At 52.1% G+C, this 20,316-nt stretch overlaps 8 protein-coding genes across 8 annotated transcripts; 3 read left to right on the top strand and 5 right to left on the bottom strand.

Moving 5' to 3' along the window:
* Positions 1-1,558: 1,558 nt before the first annotated feature.
* Positions 1,559-2,958, top strand: N7481_010665 (ribonucleotide-diphosphate reductase subunit RNR2; the record flags this gene model as incomplete). The annotated part of the gene is made up of 3 exons (XM_057269884.1): positions 1,559-1,588; positions 1,671-1,907; positions 2,017-2,958. The coding sequence occupies 3 exons, from the start codon at positions 1,559-1,561 to the stop codon at positions 2,956-2,958; spliced, it is 1,209 nt and encodes a 402-aa protein (XP_057117058.1).
* A 549-nt stretch (positions 2,959-3,507) lies between these two features.
* N7481_010664 (SRP9/SRP21 family protein) lies at positions 3,508-4,170 on the bottom strand (the record flags this gene model as incomplete). Its single annotated transcript, XM_057269883.1, has 2 exons — positions 3,508-3,876; positions 4,099-4,170. 2 exons carry the CDS (start codon positions 4,168-4,170, stop codon positions 3,508-3,510), a joined length of 441 nt encoding a protein of 146 aa, XP_057117057.1.
* A 658-nt stretch (positions 4,171-4,828) lies between these two features.
* Positions 4,829-7,210, bottom strand: N7481_010663 (uncharacterized protein; the record flags this gene model as incomplete). The annotated part of the gene is made up of 2 exons (XM_057269882.1): positions 4,829-6,508; positions 6,647-7,210. The coding sequence occupies 2 exons, from the start codon at positions 7,208-7,210 to the stop codon at positions 4,829-4,831; spliced, it is 2,244 nt and encodes a 747-aa protein (XP_057117056.1).
* Positions 7,211-8,573: 1,363 nt separating this feature from the next.
* Positions 8,574-9,097, bottom strand: N7481_010662 (2-oxo-4-hydroxy-4-carboxy-5-ureidoimidazoline decarboxylase; the record flags this gene model as incomplete). Its single annotated transcript, XM_057269881.1, has 3 exons — positions 8,574-8,627; positions 8,679-8,778; positions 8,856-9,097. 3 exons carry the CDS (start codon positions 9,095-9,097, stop codon positions 8,574-8,576), a joined length of 396 nt encoding a protein of 131 aa, XP_057117055.1.
* Positions 9,098-10,090: 993 nt separating this feature from the next.
* Positions 10,091-14,084, top strand: N7481_010661 (uncharacterized protein; the record flags this gene model as incomplete). Its single annotated transcript, XM_057269880.1, has 3 exons — positions 10,091-10,164; positions 10,282-10,469; positions 10,546-14,084. The coding sequence occupies 3 exons, from the start codon at positions 10,091-10,093 to the stop codon at positions 14,082-14,084; spliced, it is 3,801 nt and encodes a 1,266-aa protein (XP_057117054.1).
* Positions 14,085-15,220: 1,136 nt separating this feature from the next.
* On the bottom strand, positions 15,221-17,331 carry N7481_010660 (uncharacterized protein; the record flags this gene model as incomplete). Its single annotated transcript, XM_057269879.1, has 4 exons — positions 15,221-16,450; positions 16,522-16,686; positions 16,749-17,005; positions 17,130-17,331. The coding sequence occupies 4 exons, from the start codon at positions 17,329-17,331 to the stop codon at positions 15,221-15,223; spliced, it is 1,854 nt and encodes a 617-aa protein (XP_057117053.1).
* Positions 17,332-17,661: 330 nt separating this feature from the next.
* On the top strand, positions 17,662-18,908 carry N7481_010659 (pseudouridine synthase PUS4; the record flags this gene model as incomplete). The annotated part of the gene is made up of 2 exons (XM_057269878.1): positions 17,662-17,695; positions 17,761-18,908. The coding sequence occupies 2 exons, from the start codon at positions 17,662-17,664 to the stop codon at positions 18,906-18,908; spliced, it is 1,182 nt and encodes a 393-aa protein (XP_057117052.1).
* Positions 18,909-19,095: 187 nt separating this feature from the next.
* Positions 19,096-20,014, bottom strand: N7481_010658 (alpha/beta hydrolase; the record flags this gene model as incomplete). The annotated part of the gene is made up of 2 exons (XM_057269877.1): positions 19,096-19,647; positions 19,709-20,014. 2 exons carry the CDS (start codon positions 20,012-20,014, stop codon positions 19,096-19,098), a joined length of 858 nt encoding a protein of 285 aa, XP_057117051.1.
* Between the last annotated feature and the right edge of the window lie 302 nt (positions 20,015-20,316).

Below are 20,316 nucleotides of genomic sequence, written 5' to 3'. Positions count from 1 at the left end.
TCCAAGGCCTGGAAGGATTTGCACCCCGCGTTTGCAATTGGAGGACTACTGCGGACTAAAATAGTTGCCGTTTGAAAAATCAAGGAAAATCGGAGCTAGCTGCCAAGCTATATGGATAGGCAGGGTCGCGAAATCCAGAGGCCAAGTCGCGTGCAGCTCCGCGCGTCGGAAATCCAATTCAAAATACGCCAGAACGGAAGGGCAAGTTCCGAGGGGGGAGGCGGCCGAGAGCCGCCAAATTAAAAGGCTGAATTGCCACTGTTTGGGGCGCGAATGATGGTCAATGCAGACCGAAAGTTCACCGCATATGCAGGGTTGCTAGAGCATCGCGTTGGCAGGTGGAGACGCGTTCACGCCGAGGCGGAAGGGATCAAACACGGATTGGTGCAGAGCTAGGCTGAAACCCTTGTCAATGTTGTTTCCCCAGCAAGCAATGGAGCTGCAGGTACGAGTACATACCCACACTCCGTACGCGCCCCAGCTCCACGCGAGCTGGGTGCATCGGCACATTGCCCGACGCGCGAGATTTTATCGACTCCACTGCACGAAGTTTCTGTATTGGGTGAACGCTCCTTCATTCTTTCTATGTAGAGCTTGGGATCTGTGGCCTGGATCGGAGGATTAACAGTGCATTTGCATATTGACATTTCAAGTGACAGCTGGAATTGGGAGAGTTAGATATTTGTACAGCTGACTTACGCCGTATCTAATAATTGTAAGCATGTACATCAATAGCCCCCTTCGGATGATCGCTCCAGATTATGTATACATAGCTCAAGGGGCTGACTGGGGTTATATGGATCTTGGGCTGGCCAGTGATCAGGCAGCTAGCAGGAGCTTCCTTCTGGTTTACTCCGTACATTAGTCTCAGTTGATGGATCCCTGCTCCGTATATCCGGTGTCGCGTCGGTCAAGCGCGTGGTGATCGTCTGCCTGGGCTTATCTGATCGTGATTCAGCCAAGGTGGAGCCCGAGGCACATATTACGTTGAGCTGAAAAACTTGATGAGACGCGTCGCTGGGGCCATGTTGTTTGCGAGAATCCTGAGGTCTTGGCTCCATAATTCCTCAAAACATGTGTTTATTTGAATATTGTTTGAATATTGTAGTGTGTAGATACCATAGATCCGCATGGAGAGTTCAATTGGCAGATGAAATCTAGGGACCATCAAGAATGGAACAGGAACAGGCAGCGAACCTCTGTAATATGCAGCGTCGAGGGGGCTACCGCCGGCACGGCCATGGATCGACTTGCCCTAGCGTCGGAAGTTACTGGAAAGGAAGTGGTGTGAGTTTGCCCCATTTGGCCATTTGCCCCATATTCCATCGTTCCTTCCCTGGACGCGACTTGCCTTGCTTCCCGCGGCGCGCGGTCACGTGCGACGTGACGGGCTAAGTCACGCTAAAAGATTCACGTCGCCAAACTACTTAACCGATCTTTTCCCTCCCAGCTTGCACCTCACTCTCTTCCCCTCCATTCCTCAGACTTTGACCATTCCTGTGTTTGACCTGCATCTGTTTTATCTCTCACCTTCATTCACATTTAAACACAAGTCTCAATGGCCGCCCAACTCACCCCTTCGAAGCAGGTACGTGATGTCACGACTCTCGCCTCTCGCGACAAGACGCGTCTCAAGATAACCATTTTCACTAACTCGCGTCCTTTCTTAGGCTGCTTCCTCCCTCGAGAACCTCAAGATGAGCGACTCCCCTATCAAGAAGCTCGACTTCGAGTCCGTCGGCAAGGAGAACTTCAAGCCCGTCGACGCCGCCACCACCGACAAGATCGCCGAGAAGCCCCTCGAGGTTACCAAGGCTGCTCCTACTTGGAAGGAGCTTGAGGCCACTGAGCCCCTCCTGCAGGAGAACCCCAACCGCTTCGTTATGTTCCCCATTAAGTACCACGAGGTAAGTCACGTCGCCGACGCGTCCACGCGTAAAGTGGTTCGGACGTGAAAGCATTCTGCACCACCCCCGCCCCAGAAACACATGGCTGATAACGCGTCTTTTTCTATAGATCTGGCAAATGTACAAGAAGGCCGAGGCCTCTTTCTGGACTGCTGAGGAGATCGATCTCTCCAAGGATCTCCACGACTGGCACAACCGCCTGAATGATGACGAGCGCTACTTCGTTTCTCACGTTCTTGCTTTCTTCGCTGCCTCTGACGGCATTGTCAACGAGAACCTTGTCGAGCGTTTCAGCGCTGAGGTCCAGGTCACCGAGGCTCGCTGCTTCTACGGTTTCCAAATCATGATGGAGAACATCCACTCCGAGACCTACTCCCTCCTCATTGATACCTACATCAAGGAGCCCAAGCAACGCACCTACCTCTTCGATGCTATCGAGACTATCCCCTGCATCAAGAAGAAGGCTGACTGGGCCATCCGCTGGATCAATGACCGTGAGACCACTTTCGCCTCCCGTCTGGTTGCCTTTGCCGCTGTCGAGGGTATCTTCTTCTCCGGCTCCTTCGCCTCTATTTTTTGGCTCAAGAAGCGTGGTCTGATGCCCGGTCTGACCTTCTCCAACGAGCTGATCTCCCGCGATGAGGGCCTCCACACTGACTTCGCCTGCCTCCTGTTCTCTCACCTGAACAACCGTCCCGAGAAGAAGGTTGTCGAGGACATCATCGTTGAGGCCGTCGGCATCGAGCAAGAGTTCCTGACTGATGCTCTCCCTTGTGGTCTGCTCGGCATGAACGCCAAGCTGATGTGCCAATACATTGAGTTCGTCGCTGACCGTCTCCTGCTCGCTCTCGGAAACCAGAAGTACTACAACTCCGCCAACCCCTTCGACTTCATGGAGTCCATTTCCCTGGCTGGCAAGACCAACTTCTTCGAGAAGCGTGTCGGTGACTACCAAAAGGCCGGTGTCATGGCATCCACCAAGAAGGAGACCAACGCCGATGGCGAGCAGACCACTGCCAGCGATGGCCTGAACTTTGACGAGGACTTCTAAACGATGTCCACCGTTGATTTTTCATCTCCCCCTCTCCCCGTTTTGTTTTATACCCTCACGCTATGGGCTTGTCCCGTGGTGTTTTTTTCCACACGATTTGACGCTACTTTCTATTTTCGTTCTTGATTGACGGGATTTCTTCCCAAGGTTACGCATCGGCATGGCGTTTATTCTCTTTCTCTCTTCTCTCTTCTTGGTCTGTCCTAGACTTCCCCGCAATGTCTAATATGGGATGGATGGTGGATATGTGTATCTAAAACGTTCGAATCACTTCTTTATGTGTATCTCCTGCAACAGCATCGTACCAGTAGTCTCTGGTAGTAGTTTTTCACTGTTTAATAAATTATCGCATTGGGCATAGATCGCTCGGCATCTCAAATGGATCCTAAATAATACTTCTCTCTGTACATAGCCCAGCCAGTTCATAATTGCAACATGTCATTATGTCTAAAAAGATAAAGATCTGACAGATTCGACATAATCTATCTGCAGGCATAATCTAAAGCCCTATCCGGCTTCATACTATCCCATCATGCATAATAATCGTCATCACTTCTTACCACCCTTCTTCTTCTTCCCCTTCCCACCTTGCGCCTGACCCTTCGTAGCCGCCGGCACAGGCGCAGAACTAGCCCCCTCCTCCGGCGCATCCGTCATCTCAATATCAGCCCCGGCCGGCGCTGAAAGTCCAAGGCTAGCAACGTCCGCGCCCGCAGCCAGCTTTCCCAGACCTGTCATCAAGCGCCCGACTTCTTGAAGCTTGTTCGTGCGGTATTGAATGGTGATTCCGGATTCGGGGTTGTAGGTTTTCAGCGTAAGGGAGGCGATGGGTGCGGCGGGGGGGTTCTGTGGAGGCTGAGGCGGGCTTGTTGGATTTGGCTTGTGATTTTGTGCGTTTGAGGACTTGTGCGGGGCGTTCTGTGGGGAAGTTGTATTTTGTTGTTATGCGGGTCTGGATTCTTTGTTAGTGAAAATTTATATTTGCAGCGTCTTTGGCATGAGGCGGGTTGGGTTCGAATATATGAGGGTTAGGTTAGGTTAGGGTGGGGCGTGGGAAGGTGTGATGTTGTTCATTGCGAGCTTTATGCGGGCAACTTGATTGTCGCCGGTTCTGGCTGAGTTCGATGGGCTTGGTCTTACCGTCTCAGGGTATGCCTCTAGAAGCTGGGCCGATTGCTCCAGGTAGGCCTGGGAGGTCTCAAGGTAGGTCATTGTGGTGGGCGAGAGCCGGTCTCGCTTTTGCTGCGCTGTTCAGATCGAGACTGCGCAATTGTAGGGGATTTTGGGGAGATTCGGTATAAATGGATGGATCTGTCGTTTGAGGGGGGGGTGTTTCCTGTGGAACGGAACGGAAACTGCTACCGAAATGAAAGATGTTGGGGGAAAGGTGGTGGTTGAGAGGAGATCCGGGGTGGAAAGGCCGCAGGTATCAGCGCCGGACTTTTTCCAGTCTTGGCATCGACTCCGCACCAAAGTACTAGATCAGATCAGATCAGGGAGTCTGTGATAAATCACTCGCATTTTCTTCTTATCCATACATGATTGCAGAAAAAGGGGAAATATTATTGTCATAAAGTATTCATTCTCATTCTTTTCTACTTTCATTTTTTTCCGTGTCTTCAATTTCGTAACATGTCCTTCTCATAACTATCATACACGCTGGTAAGAAACCAAAGCTCCACCATTGAAGCCCAGATACTACTCGGCCCAACAACACAGCGAATTATTTTTGTGCAAATGACCCCAAATAAGTGAAAGCACGCTGATATGTAAGCAAATATGTCCAAAGAATCCCCAACCCCTCCGCAAAATATCAAACCATTAAACGTGAACGGAATTATTCATAACTTAACTAATACAGATTTGAAGCTCAAGGAACAGACCGGTTGCATTGAACGCATATCAGCTTCTGCTTACCGTCCCGGTCCTTGACTCCACGGAAGTTTGAACCACGGCAGTGGTCGCATTTGAGATTATCTTCATCTTTTTCACTAGTCGACGAGGCGTAATCGCTGCTGAGTATGCTGCTGGTCGTGCTCAGCTTGCGTTCATCGGATCGGATCGAGTTGGGGCTCAGCAAGTCTTTTGACTTCCGAGACCGCATCGCCATCGCATCATGTGTTATCTTGTTCCAGTACGCATAGCTATGATCGCCTTGGAGCCAGAGCGGATTGTCATTTCCCTTGCCACTGGCTATGATTCCGGCCGACGAAGACGGTAGCGCTCGCAGATCTGAGCCAACGACAGGGCCATGCCCGTTCAGGCCGGATCTCTTCTCGATTGGTTGTCTCGTATGAGCACCAGATGGACGTGGGGATGACGGTGGGGACGTGGCGGCTGCTGAAAGGGATTCGTGAGGGCCCATACTTGACGGGCGTGATGAGGTGAGACGAAACGCCGCGGCTCGGTGATGGTGGGGCGATGGACTGCGGGTTCTAAGGCCGGAACGTGAACCTTCTGTGCTCGTGCGCCCATGGCGGATAACAGAGTTGCGCCAGGAGACAATCCGCTCAGACGGCGTCTTGTGGGTTGACTCCTTGCCGTTTGAAGATGCCACACTATGACGTGCTGAATTCGACCGTCTCATAATCCGTCGTGAGATTGTTGAGTTGGCTTTCCAGTTTTCAAATCGTCGTTTGTCATAGGCGCAGTCCTGTCGGAGTACCTGGATCTTACCGGAGTAATCGGCCATCACGATAATGTTGCCATCAGGATGCTTTGATCGAGCAAGGTATGACGGCGAGTCATGCGCCATTTTGCTAACAATCGATAGTCGCGGCGCAGATCCGGTCCGGATATGCTTGCTCCCAGATTCATTTCCTGAGCTTTCCTGCTTTGGCGCTTCGGGAGATTCATCAGGGCTCATAAGTGCGACGGGCGGGGGGTTGCAGATATCGTAGATTGGGTCCTCAGACAGAGCCAGCACCTGCTTTGTCGCGGTTGGAGCGGTCACGGCTACCGTCACAATGGCAGACTGTGTCTCGAATATCTCGCAAGCACGCTTGTCCGTGTCACGTTCTACGGTCCCAATCGGCCAAACATAGGCACGGCGATCCTCACTTCCACAGATGACGTGTTTGTTGTCTTCTGTAAAGGTTGCTCGAATCTGGCTGCAGCTGTTCTCATTTCCACGGAATTTGGCCTCTAAGACTCGATCTCGGAAATCATAGAGTCGGATTCGAGAGTCATTGCTCGTTACCAACAGTTTGATGTCGCCTTTGGGGTCGCCCGGTGGACTGATCATTGTATCAATCCCTGTAATTTTGTGGCCTTTGGAATTCTTTCCCCGCGCAGATCGAACATGGATCTGTCCGGAAAGCTTCAAGCCTTCTGTGTCATAGATATTCAGTGTTCCGTTCAGACATCCAGCCATCGAGTATCGACCATCCGGCGTGAATGCCACCGCGGTTACCATGTCGGGTGCAGCCGTTACAAAGGCCACACTCTTGTCAGGAATGCTCCACAGTCTGAGCTTAGTGTCGAGCGAGCCAGCGAGAAAAAAGCGATCATCCCGAGGGTGGAATTGAATGGAAGTGACAAAGTCACTATGCTGGAAGCAACAGAGACACTCGGGTCGACTTGCATGCCACAGTCGAACGGTCTTGTCCATAGATGAAGAGAGAACGAAGTTGTTCTAGTCCAAAAGTCAGCAGAGGATATCGCCTTTGGGGTTCATTCCGTGACTTACTTTACTCCAACTCAGGTCTAAAATGCTACCAGTGTGTCCCTCAAAAACCTGAGCCGGCTTGGGGTGAAACATGGGTGCTTTCAGGCGTGGCGGGTCTTGCTCATTGCGGGGCTGTTCGGTATCGTCATGGTTCGCAGCTTCGCGCTCGTCTGGGGTTGATATGACTGCCCATAGCCGGACTTTTTTATCCTGACCTGCGGCAGCTAGGTACTTGCCATCCTTTGAGAATTGCAGGGCCCATATAGCCCTACCCGTATGTTCGCCATTCTGGGAAGAAGTAGATGTTGATATCCGGCGTTCCGCGGCACGCTGCTGGCCGGGGATGCCTGCAAGCTCCTGAGCCAGGAAGACCCTTTCAAACTCCTTGTCTTTCTTGTAATGCGTACGAACTCGCAGATACCTGGGCGGCGCAGGATGTCGCGGGATGAATCCTATTGGATGAGAAGTATCGATGGACATGCGGCTAGGCTCGGGTTCGGAGCTCTCATCTTCTGCGTCTGGCAGCGGATCTTTTTTCTTTGTACCGATAAAGCGGCTTAGGAAAGAAACACCTTTTCTAGACATCGCGAAAAGGGGACACAAGCAATTTAAGTCAGCAAATGCAATAAAATTGTATTGTCAACCGGGCCCCGCGGAGAGACCGCCACCAAAGTCCCGCGGGAGGAACGATCACGCAGGCGCAACCATGAGACACACACAGCGTAGGCTTTAGCGTAGTAGGGTTTAGCTTTACTCACTTCTTTTCTTTGGGCTTTGAGTTTGGCGACGCATCACCCCGACCTCCGCCTCCGCCCCGTATTGCGCCTTGTTCCGACAGGCCGTAATCCGAACTACCGGCTTCGGCCTCAGAGGATGCGCGGCCAAGGAGCCTTAGGGGAATTGACTTTTGCGTGTTGGTTCGCTGGATGATGTGCTACAACCCGCATGTCAGCTTGTTTTACCCATGGCTTCTGCAGAGTATCTGCATAGTCCCAATACTAGTCCATGCGGCTGAGTATGGGCAGTATGGGCAGTATGGGCAGTATGGGCCACACTTCGTATTCCTATTTAGGATTTTCAATGCGACCAACCCCAGTCTCTCGCAGTTCTTATCTTCTTATGTGCACGGAGTACTCGTGTGGGATATTCGGGGGCCGCTTACTTGGGACAACGGATCGATAGCGCTGGCTTCGGCGCGGGTCTCCTGCAGCGTTTGGGAGGTGGGATTTCTGACGGGAGGTGGCACACGACGCGATGTGCGTTGTACATCTTGTTGGCTATTGCTGGATCCTGACGCGATATCCGATATGGCCGAATCTGTGATAATCAGCGCGCATGCTCCCAGAACCAAAATCGACCGCGCTGGAGGAGAGAATGGAGGGAACTAGCAAATTTGGCCCATTGATCGATTGGACCACCCTTCCTAGTATCACATCGCATTTTCATTTACAAAGCGACCGGGCCAGATAGGAACTTACTCAATGTCGAGGATCGCAGTGGCGGGTTATCTCCGGCCATCGCGGGGGTCAGTGAATCCGTGCTTCCCTCCACCATGGCAATGCGCGCATCCGGGTCGCATTGGATGGAAGTGGGTGAGAACGGAGAGAGATGAAGAAGCCAAAAATGGCAAGTATATGAAATGGAAATGAAAAATTCGAGGCTTAGAGAAATTGAGGTATCCTGAAAGAAAAAGTTGCCGATAGGTTAAGCGGCACCGGCCGGAGAGGCACTTAAGATGACATCAAATCGGGGCGATTGAGTGGAGCCCTAAGTCAAGTCTTAGTCTTAGTCTTAGTCTGAAGTCTGGCTACTATCTACGAATGCGAGACTGGACCCTGAAACAGGTGACAAGCGTCGCTAAGACTTGGCTAGTGCTTATAAATGGAGAACAGTCGGCATGATCGTAAATACATAGATTGGAATTGGGGTATCTCTCGGTATATCTTTTTTAGATGCGCGCCTGTAGTTTACGTGCTCGATCCTTTGCAATATCACACATGGCCTATTCGTGTTAGTTTGACTTTTTGACTTCCTTTAGCTTGTCGACACATACCTGGATGGTCTCCGCAATTTCCCGGTCATTGTCTCCTCGGTCAATACGTTGACGCATTTCCACCATGATCACATCGCGAGTGCGACCGTTGACGAAGGACCTGGAACCGGAGAAGATCGGCGCTGTCAGAAAAGAGGAAAGGATCGGAGAGGGAGGAGGAGGGGAGGAGGGGCTTACACAAAGCGCAGTCCGGGGAATCGCTCCTCATACTCGGCATTCAATTCGCGCAATTTCTCGGCTTGTTCCTCGGCGCCGGTCTGCAGCTGGGCCTGTTCCTTTTTGCTCAGTTCGCTGAGATGCTCGGGGTTAGCGGCGGGCCGTCCGAGCCGAGGGTGCGAGCCCAGAATGCCGAATAGAACATTCCGGTCAGTGGGGGAGTTGGCGGCGGAGAGGGCGGACATGCGGCCCCCCAACGGCATCGATGAGTGACGCGTAAGAGTTGAAGGTCTGGTTCGCCAGTAAAGGCAGCATCAGTTGGTGGAGTTCGGGGGGAGGGCTCGAAAAGGGTGTCCAGCACCCGCAGTTGGGCCTCCTGTGGCAACGAGGGGAGCGAGGGGAGAGCGGGGAGGTCCATGATGAGGATGAGGGGGGCGAGTCAAGTCAAATCGAGTAAAAGAGAATAATTGCAGTGCGTGGAATACTGGTATTAAGTAGAAATGGTTCTTGGGTCCCCGCCATCGGGGGTCGCCGAGTGTCCTCAGGACGAGGCGGGGATCCGCGGGAGAAATTGATCAGTTGATAAGTTTATATCCCTAGGATACCCATGGATGAAGAGGAAGTATCTCTATGCATATGCATACAATGGTGAATCCACTGATCACTATGATCACTATGATCACTGGTATGGGATAATGCATGCATTACTCTAATTAGCTAATTAGGGGTATCAAGTAAGTATCACTGTGTACACTGTACTCTGTACACTGTACTATATGTACTGCCATACATCTACCAGCAACCTTGTCCCGGACCTATCCTGCCCTGTCCTGTCATGCGCATACGAACAGGGCTACCAGCACAACAACAAGGCTCACTGACAGATAGGATTCAACCATGCTATAAAGAGAACGGACTCCGAGCGAGTGTTTCAGCTTGCCCACTTAAATTGGGATAGCCGCGAGTGGAGTCAAACCACCGAACGGATGGTCCCCCTGAAACCCAACAAGGTACCATCCACAGAGGTTCGCGCCGCAGAGCCTATCAGACAATTCAACTGTTGGCCCCCTCTCGCTCCTCCCGAGCCTTCGTGATTGGACTGATTCTCGATCTCGAGATCTCTAACCCGTGGCCCTGGCTCCTCTGGCCTGCTCCTAGTGTCCGTGTGCCTAGCGTCCAGACACCTCCAGACTTCGGCTCCCCTCCTTTTCCTTCCTCAACTCACGCTTTCGACTTGCCTCCATGTCGTTCGCGCCATGTCTCTCAATGGGCTAGAGAATCCCGTCATCGTCGAAGCCTACCAGAGTGCACTGGCCGACGCCGGCGGATGGTAAGTCCCCTACTTTCTCCCGTCTTGTCAAGTGGCCCCCTTTTGCGCCCAACGCGCCGCGCAATCTGTCAACATGAAAATTGTATTTGGACATCGCTAACCCGTTGCTTCCCTCAGGTTCCTGTTACACTATATCTCTAGGGATAAGGTCGATCTCCTTCATCGAGGTACCGGCGGGGTCCCCGAGGTACGCAATGCCATCGACAACTACGAGGAAACGTCACCGCTATACGGTTTCCTGCATTACCGGCGGAGGAAGGTGATTCTGCGGTACATGCCCGAGGGCTTGTCACGGTTGATTCAAGGTAGGTCAAGGTCAAGGGGAAATGCGAGATTACTCTTCGTGCGAGTGGATCGTCTGACTGGAATGTTCGACTACAGCCCGCAGCAATGTTCAATTTCAATCCGTTACCGATAAGTTCACGCCAAACGACACCGTCCTCCTTTTGACCCAGGCGTCGGATCTCAACGAGAGTTCCTTGTCATCAGCATGCCTTCTTCACACTGCTTCTGGGTCTATCACTTCTTCGTCAAGCTCCCTGCGTCGCCGTCGACTGATGGAGATCACCGAGGATGCCGACGAGAATGGATTAAAGGAAGAGACAAAAGAATACCCAGTGGCACCTCCAAGGTCCGAGGCCCGTCAAAGATCGGGCAGTCAAAAATCAGAGGCTACAGTGGTGCCACCCACAGCCACATCTCCGCCGCCGCCGCCAACATCCCCCCCTACAACGACAACGTCTCCTGGCCCTGAAACATCGTCACCCGATTTACGGCCCCCACCGTCCCGAGCGAGTTCAAGATCACACTCCCGTGGAAGAAGCCCCAGTGAAACACAATCGGTGACCACGTCCCCCAGATCACCCGATTCTGGTTCGGAATATACAAAGTATCGCAACATTCTGGATGAGTTTCCTCGGCCATCGGAGGAAGCACGAATGTCAACCCAGTCCGCAAGACCCTCGCTCAGGGAATTGGAACGGGCAGCGGGCTACTCTCCAAAGGTCAAGTTAGGTCCACGTCCGTCTGTTGATCAAAGTGGACGGCCTCGTACTGCGGGGAGTTCGCGGAACCCAGATCAACGGCCCGTCGCATCCTTACCATCCAACATGCGCTCATCTTCGGTCCGGAAATCGAACAACGCCGCCCCCGACCCCCCTCGTCCACGCTCCCAAGGAAGTTCATTCGCAAGTAGACCCAACAGCCGAGCTCCACCAATTCCTCCCCTGCTTGTTCCTCCGCCTTCGATTCCTATCTCCAGGCCCCAACTATCCCCCGGCGCCAAGTCTTTGGGTGCATTGTCAACATCGTCTGGATTGACTCCCGAGAAGGAACGTTTGATGAAGGCGCTGCAACAGAGAAAGAAAAACATGGCGAAGCGGGCAGAGAACAAGAAGAAACAAAATATACCAGAAGTAGAGGAGCAGCCCAAAGCGGAGGAACTGGCTGCCAAAACCTACGAGGGCAATAAAGAAAACGTCAATCCGCAGTTTCAGCAGGCCGAGCCGGAGAAGCCAGAGGTTAAACAGCAGCCTGTCACAGAGAAAGTGCCATCTGCGGATCAGTCTCTATCGCTAGCAGCCAAGCCAAGCCTCGAGAGTTCTGTTGAAACCCAAGCAGAACCGCAATTGCCAGCTACTGAGCCCGTCACTGAGTCCGTCACTGAGCCCGCCTCGGCTCTAGTTCTGCCTGCCACGGAGGAAGAGCCATCTGTGGACCAGTCTCTACCGCTTGCAGCTAAGCCAAGTCTCGAGGGTCCTGTGGAAACCCAAGCAGAACCGCAAGTACCAGCTGTTGAGCCCGTCCCTGAGCCCTCTTCGGCTCCAGAATTACCAGTTCAGGAAGAGGCTCCTATCGATCAAGAGGAATCTCTGACTTCAGTCCGTGAACTAGTCATTAAAGAAGAGGAGGTTATTAAGCCCGAGGAGCCTACCCATCCTGAGGAACCTAGCAAGCCCGACGAGCCTTCCCAATCCGAAGAGCCCGCTGTGGAAACTCCTGCCCCAGAATCCTCCACTTCTGTACCCGAATCAGATTCCGAGGGCGAACCCTCATCACATACTTCGGAGCCTAGTGCCGATACCACATTCTCTACTATGCATATTGATTCGGTTTTTGAAGATGCCCAATCCGAGACTCCACAGACGGTCCTTGATCATGAAACAGGCGCCGATCAAGAAGACTCCGCAATCCTTGGCCAAAACGAGACTAAGGGTGACCTAGTCCCACCTAGCGTCTCTGCCGAATCTCCACTTGACAGGGAGTCGGCCGAAGTTTCAGACCCGAAGCCTGAACCAGGAGCCGCTCCTTTCCAACAACCCCAAGTTTCACTGGCGGCAGATCAGCAGTTAGAGGAGGCTGAAGCCGTCGAAGCTACCCTACCGGAGGCCACTGAACCAGTTACCCTGCCTGCCATATCATTCTCCACAAGCCCGTTACAAAACCCCGTGGCTGAACCATTGGAGGCCTCGGTCGCGCCCGTCTCGGTGTCGATTGAAGCTGCCCCCGAAGAGTCCCCTAGCCCCAAGACGGAGCCGCTTCCTCTAGACCAAAGGCGAAATATTCACCTGGAGCCCATCCACGTCCCAACCCACGAATTCTCTGACGACGACAATCTCCTGTCGGACGATTCTTTCATGGAAGAGCTCCGATCGGCTACCGTGCAGGAGGCCAGACCAGTTTCGGTCAAGTCGCCCAACGGTGGTGAGAACTCCTGGAGAGGCTCCCGCGCTGTATCCAGCCCACACGGCCTTGCTTCTCCTTCCGCTCTACAGGCACTACAAGTGGGCAGGTCCGCATCTAGCTCCTATCCTGAGAACGGCCCTCCGACCCCGGTGATGATGGCCAAGAAAATCAACGTATCTTCCGGCATTTCGTCTCGTATCAAGGCACTGGAGAAGTTCTCTAGCCGTGAAGGCGCTCCAGCTGGTTCAACAGTCACTGTGACGGCCCCTTCAGCCTCGCCGTCTTTCGAGAACTTGCGCAAGCGTGCATCGATCTCTATCCCTAGTGGCAGCACTCCGGACTTTTCTCGCGCACCAAGCCTGAGCCGCCAGGATTCGCGTTCTGCCTCCACTAGTACCCGCCGCACCAACTCAATCTCAGTGACGGCTCGTATAGTCCGCGACTCAGATTTATCTCCCGGCTCTTCTGGACTGGAGCCTTCGGAGTCCGATGTTCTCAATCTCCAGGCCAGTCCACTGACTGTGGAGCATGAGACCTCGGAGCCCCCTCTATCTCAAGACACGAGCTCCGAGACTGCTATCAATCGCCCGGAGGACCGCAGCATGTCGATTTCATCTGCTGGGTCCGGCCGACTTGCTACCCCAAATTCCCGTCCAGGCAGTCGACTTTCCTTGTCTTCGCGCTCTAGGACCGAGGAGAACTTGAACTCTTCCTCACCTGTTGATGAAAAGAAGGGCTCTCGCGCCTCGCGCCTCATGCGTCGCGTCTCCTCCATCACCTCAAACTCTCGTCGTAGCATCATCGGAGCCTTGTCCCCGCCAGTGAAGGAGGAAGACATTGACCCTATCTCTGTACACGAGTCTGCTATTTCCCCCTCGCCATCCCATGGCCATCTCTCCAACCCTATCGAAATTGGTGAAGTCAACGTGCAATTCCCCGATACCCTCCTTTGGAAGCGCCGAGTAATGCGCATCGACGAGAACGGATTCCTTGTTCTGGCGCCTGGCACTACTGATGCCACTGCTCGCAACATGACCAAGCGATACCATCTTAGCGAGTTCCGAACTCCCTGTCTTCCTGACGAGGACATGCAAGAGCTGCCTAACAGCATTTTGCTGGACTTTTTGGATGGCAGCACCCTTCAGTGCGCCTGCGAATCGCGACAGGGACAATCGTCTGCACTTCAGAGTAAGTCAATCTTAATCACTACGCCTAATTCGTTTTATATTTGCTAACTCCGCGGTCCCAGCCCTTGTCGACGCTCACATTGTTCATCAACAATGATTCCTTCCCGATCTTTTGAGGACAGGATTCCTTGATTACATTTCTCTTCTTCTTCCTCCCCTCTCATATCCTTTTAAACACATTGATCATTACGTCTATGATCTTTTTCTGCATACGCGATTTCATTTTCCTTCCATCTCAACCAGCTAGACCTTGCGTTCCTGCCTCACATTCCTGCACTAACCTTTCATATTTCTTTTCACCGACCTTCATCTCTCCGTCTCTCCCTTCTATCTTTTTCTTCTTCTTCTTTCCTTCATTTTTCATTTTTCTCTCTCTCGTCCTCATCCTGTATGTGCGTGATATATGTGGCATGTTTTCGTGGTATACCCCTCCAAGTCAAAAAGCTTCTTTTCCTTCTCTCATTCAACCTCTCCTCCCAAATCCATGAATAGGTGAAGTCAGAACGTGCGCTCTGTCTTGCATCGACCCTCTTGGGTCCGGGAGTTTGTATTCAATAGCTTCTCCTTCCCAATGACCCGCCGGGCCTTGGCTACTCTTTCCTGGGATAGTATGGCCGCAACCGCAACTGGAAGCAGTGGCCTTGTGCGGAATTGTACATTGTATGACCATACCATACTTGTCTCGCTCTTTCGAGCAAATTTCACGATTAGTGGAAGAAGAATTTGCCTGTGAATTTATTGTTTCTATACCTGTACTTAGGTAGTACTAGTACTATAGTAGCGTATCTCAACCACTCGGTGCAATTCTTTATCCCCCAGAATACCTAACAAGGCACTGGTAGGCTATTCACGTTGTATCTTCGGGACGAAGTAGTTGCCCTGGGGTAGGGTTACATGGGCGAACTTGCAGGGCACAACCCCCAGGAAATACGCAGACCATCTCAGGGACCATTTAGCATAAATGGGATTCAAATTGATTTGGAAAATAGTGTACAGCTGTGGATCTGCAAATGGGGTGTTAGACTCGAACCTGTTATACAAAAACGATGTCAAGGCGTACCTTTCCAAACAGCAAATAAAGGCTCGGCGTCACCATAAGCCTATTTGGCGGTGGTATTTCGTACGGTAGTCGTGAAAATTCGGTACATCATGATCGTGAGGATGGTTGGTCATTTCCAACACCTTCAGGTTGTATGTCCATTTACACTCAGGTCTAATTCAGCAGACAGGTCGTGGTTTGGCTCTGGCTCGGGGATATGCTCCTCATCGATGGAGGTGGTGTCAGATTGGTCGGCCGTTTCATTCACTACTACCTCTTGTGGGTAGATTTCTGGGAACGCCGCACGCATCTGTTGGTTGTGTTGGTTGAGCAGATACTGCATCATATTGCTGACAGGGTGATTTGGTTGCAGGCGGCGCTCTGCTTCGACCAATTCAACTTGCATCTGGAAATCCCAATCATGCTCCCCACCATGATCGGAGATCTCTTGCTTGCGCTCTTCCCCTTTGCTGGTAATAGTCTTAGAACATCCAGTGATACGGCATGTCCATGTTTCAGGCTCGACCAGGCCATTCGTTTCACCGCTCGGGGGTCGGCCAATGCCAAAGCTCAACCTTCCATTTGTTGCTTTGGATGCAAGCGCAGATGATGTCTTTGGTACATCTGCGGAAAGAACACTCTTGAGAAGGGATGCGGCTGCGGATTGAGGATTGCCGAGGAATGAGCGATCTTGAGCTTTGGCAGATGCCAGAGGTGTTCGGATCAGCTCGTGGCCCCGAACCTTACTCGGGGTCTCGACGTCTTCCATAACTTCATCCTCTTCTTCGTCTTCGCTGCCGGCATCAGCATCAGCTTCGATGCCAGACTGGGTGTTCTGTTGATATGCATTGGCATTGCGATTACGTTTGCCCATGATTTTCCCAGAGACGGAAGAATTCCCCTTCGGACGGAGAACGGACTTTTGGGTCCTTATTAGATGTTCGTCGTCGCTGGAGTCATCGGCCAATTGTAAGGGCGTGAGAAGGCCTGGCGGTAAAGTGACGTTTTGTGAGGCAGCATTCACAAGCTCTCGATGGATTACGTATCGTGACCATTTAAAGCTAGGCGTGTCGTTTTCGTCTAACATCTCTAGCACAGCATTTGCTCTCGCCGCGACGATCTTGCGAGCATTCTCTTCGCTGAAAGAGTATTTCTCTGACAGGCGTTCTGTCAGAAGATCAATGTGAAGTCGACGCTTCGCCAGGTGACCCTCATCCTTGAGTTCCATAATCAGCTGATACACGACATTTGCTTGTGATTTCGCAATCGCAGTGGGTTCGTGGCGCGGAGTTGACGCTTGAGGTTCTTCCGAGAGATTGTTCATATCTGTCTTCCTAGGAGAATGAAGATCTACAAGGGATTCGTATTCATCCTGCTTTTAAGGATGAGATGAATCAGTAATCGTTCATGTAGCAATGCAGAGGTATAATGTGTTATTTTGCGCACCTTAAACTGCCTGCGGAGATGCAGGAAGATGTTGGTCTTGGTCCATTCCACATCGCCATCGTCATCTTCTTCGATCATACAGCGGAGTAGAAAAGAAGAATGTCCCATAAACACGTCTGCTGATTCCACCGCTGTTTCACAAGCACCATGTGTGTGAAAGACATACTGATCAATCGGGATTGGTTAGTGGGGGCCACTCCCGCAGAGTCGGACGAGAGAGCTCTTACCTGCTCGCAGAGACTCTTGAAGGTTGGATTGAGTTGTTTCCTGCCATGCTGGTGTTTATCCATCAAGAAATAAAAGGCGTCGACTGCCTGGACGATGCGATTGAAATGCGGTAGGTATCGCTTGGCTGGTGAGACCTTGTACCAACCCGACTTACCAGCAGCCCACAGCTCAACACTTCGATCTTCCATCTGACCGTAGGCATAATGTGTGACATTATCAAGTATGACGCGAGGGTTGAGATTCTTGGGATCGAGTACTAGAGAATTATGGGATGAGTAACCACAGAGTCAAGCTTGATACCCTAGTCACGACTCACGACGCGTGCGCCGGTGCGCCGTCGCGATAAGCGGACTGAGACAGGGAAAAGAAAGTAGACGCACGTAGTTGTTCTTGACCCTTCTTGAGCTCTAGACAGCCAATGACTTGAACTGGGGTCTGCTCAGATGCCTCCAGCAGGTTCGCGTAAAGCATCTTCCCTGGTCGCAAGACCTTCGCATCGGTGAGCTCGAACTCGGGCCACTCATTCTCGTCGCCGATGGAGGTATCAATGGGAGGTAGGACGGTTTCTTCGCGGGAGGTCATGATCGCGGTCGCAGCATTGTGGATTGGGGGAGAAGGGAGGTTTCCACGATGATGAGATCGGGGAAGAGAAGTGTGAATGAGGTTCAGGTTGTTGATTCAAGGTATTTTCCTTAGGGTCGTCCCTTCTTAAGTTGGAAATGGAGTGGCAGTGGCAGTGGGAGATGCCGGTAAGTTACCAATACCTTATCGATACCAAAATTACACGTCCCATAGGACTCGCCGGGTCAGTTTCGGACTCCATTCGCTTTCGAACTTGAGCTTCTTGACAATTCCACAGCTAGACACCAGATGGTATTCCCGTCTGTTCTTCGATCTTTCCGCACAAACAGAATGTCTGGCGAGAAGATCTTCGAGGGCGTTTTCGGTATGTCTTTACCCCCTCAGTTACCTTCACTCCAACCTGGAAACTTCACAACTGACTTTTGCAAGCCGTTCACAAACCACAGGGCGTTACTTCGGCCGACGTGATTCGCAAGCTCCAACACCACTTCAATCCTTCCGATCTCTTCAGGCCATGGCTGGAGGAGGAACGTGCCCGTCGAAAGCGTGAGAGCCAGTACCAGCGCAAGCGCCGGCGCACTCAGAAATTAGACGTCAAGATCGGCCATGGTGGTACTCTGGATCCGCTTGCGACTGGTGTTCTGGTTACCGGCGTGGGCAAGGGTACCAAGTCGCTCAACGACTTCCTGGCATGCACCAAGACCTACGAGACAACTGTGATTTTCGGTGCCGAGACCGACTCCTATGATCGACTAGGCAAGATTGTTCGCCGAGCACCTTACGAGCATATTACGCGCGAGGCCGTTGAGAAGGCTCTCGAGCAATTCCGCGGCAAGATCATGCAACGCCCACCGATCTTCTCGGCGTTGAAGGTGGAGGGCAAGAAATTGTACGAGTATGCGCGTGAGGGCAAGGCCCCGCCCATCGAGATCAAGTCTCGTCCAGTGGAGGTCTTGAACATGGACATCGTCGAGTGGTATGAGCCTGGTACACACGAGCACAAGTGGCCGGAAGAAGAGATTTCTGGCGATGCGAAGCTCGTCGCAGATAAACTCCTCGAGCAGGATGCCACGCTGCCGGTGGTCCCTTCGGCAGAGAGCGAAGCTTCCCAGAACGCGGAGGCGCAGTCTGCGAAACGCAAGTCACCTCCTGCCGCGGACTCTCCCAAGGAGGGTGATCAAGATGCTACCAAGAAGCAAAAGGTCTCTGAGGATGGCGCCGCCCAGCCTGCTGCCGCTGAGCCTCCTGTTCCAGAACCCGCAACAGCTAAAGCTCCCACCACTGAGACAGAGCAGCCGAAGACTCAGCCCGCCGCAGTCAAGATCTCCATGACTGTGACATCTGGATTTTATGTGCGGTCGCTTGCACACGATCTAGGTAAGGCCGTTGGTAGCTGCGCTCTGATGAGCGAGCTTGTGCGCAGTCGACAAGCTGAGTACACCCTCGAGCCGGAAAATATTATTGAATACAAGGATCTTGATGCGGGCGAGGAAGTCTGGGGCCCCAAGGTACAGAAATTCCTCGAGGCATGGGAAGAGAAGAGAGTCGCCAAGACCGAGGCTGAGGATCAGGAGTAAAAAAGCCATGCGTATTTCAAAAGATGAATATGCTGGCCTATATTATATGAAAAATGCTTGGAATATCGATCTCTCATTTACCTTTTTGCTCCCTCACAGGGCTCTTTGTCGAAAGACTACTTGATTCATGTACACATAACTAGATACTCTTCAGAGCACATCCAAATTCAAAACTACCGAACTACTACTATTCCAAGAGGAATCGAACACCTTCGATCAAGTCCCTCTGCCAATCCTTCGGTACATCTAGGTCAGGGCAAGTTGTCCAGAAGCCATGTGGCAGTCCCGGATAGACATACGCCTTTGTATCAATTTCTTCCTCCTTCAACAATTCCACGAACAACAACGCCTCATCGCGTCGGGGATCCCATCCACAAACATAGAAGATAGCCTTCTTCGCCAGATTGGCATGCGATTCAAAAAGAAGTGGCGAGAGACGCTTGTCTTCTGGCGGAGCTCCATACTTGGCCGCAAAATAGTCAATGGATTTTCGTGTGAGTCCCGGCGCATCGTTGATCTCATCCACACTGAGGATCCGATCACGATACTCCTCTGGGCGTACATCGGGATGACAGAAGCTACCTGCCAAGAACAATAGCCCCGTCAGTGCCGGTGCCAACCCTTCTTGCACTGCAAGATGGGCAATGCCGGCTGTAAAGTTGGCGCCGGCAGACGTGCCACCCAGAATGAAACCTCGCTGCAGGTTAATGGGTAGCTGGGAGGATCCGTGAGAGACAGCCTGGATGGAAGTCAGCTCTCTGCTCAAATTTAGGTGGCTTTCGTTTGTATGTAACACTTACCCAGCGAAAGACATCAAAACTATCCTCAAGGCCAGTTGGAAATGGGTTCTCTGGCGCCAGTCGATATTCGACATTTAATACAAGTACGGGAATCTGCGCTGCCAACGCACGACATGAGACATCGTCTGTTTCAAGGCCTCCTGTAATAAAGCCACCACCGTGCAGATACATTAGGAGAGGCAGGTCGATCTGACCCGATTGTTTGTATGCTCGGACGCAGATAGAATGTCCATCTCGTGCGGGAATATCAAATTCGTGGATGTTCAGCTCAGGTTGTGGAACGATCTCCAGACGGTCTCGGTTCATGGACACGCGGCGAGTATTAGGGGGAAGATTATTGGGGAACTAGATCTATGTTCCTTACTTAGTTGCTCTATCGTGGGGGACTTCGGTCATGAATATGATATGATAGTAGGGTTGTCACGAACATCGACCCACTGGGGGTGACCAACGGCCAGATAGCGCTACTCGGCCATGGTGAAGTGATTCAGACTTCGAAGCTTTGCTACAAGGAGTAAAAGAGGAGGGGTAAAAGACGAGTTAGTTGGTATTTAGAACAAACTCTCGAGTCTAAAGGGTCACATTGGGGATCATGGAAAGTATAGGGT

Source organism: Penicillium waksmanii (assembly GCF_028829765.1).
Source record: "Penicillium waksmanii strain IBT 27052 chromosome Unknown utg000009l:1.0-4314994.0:1.0-4318279.0, whole genome shotgun sequence".
NCBI classification, from domain to species: domain Eukaryota; kingdom Fungi; phylum Ascomycota; class Eurotiomycetes; order Eurotiales; family Aspergillaceae; genus Penicillium; species Penicillium waksmanii.
The sequence above is the reverse complement of the archived record's forward strand: the minus strand, read 5'-3'. Positions and strand labels throughout refer to the sequence as shown.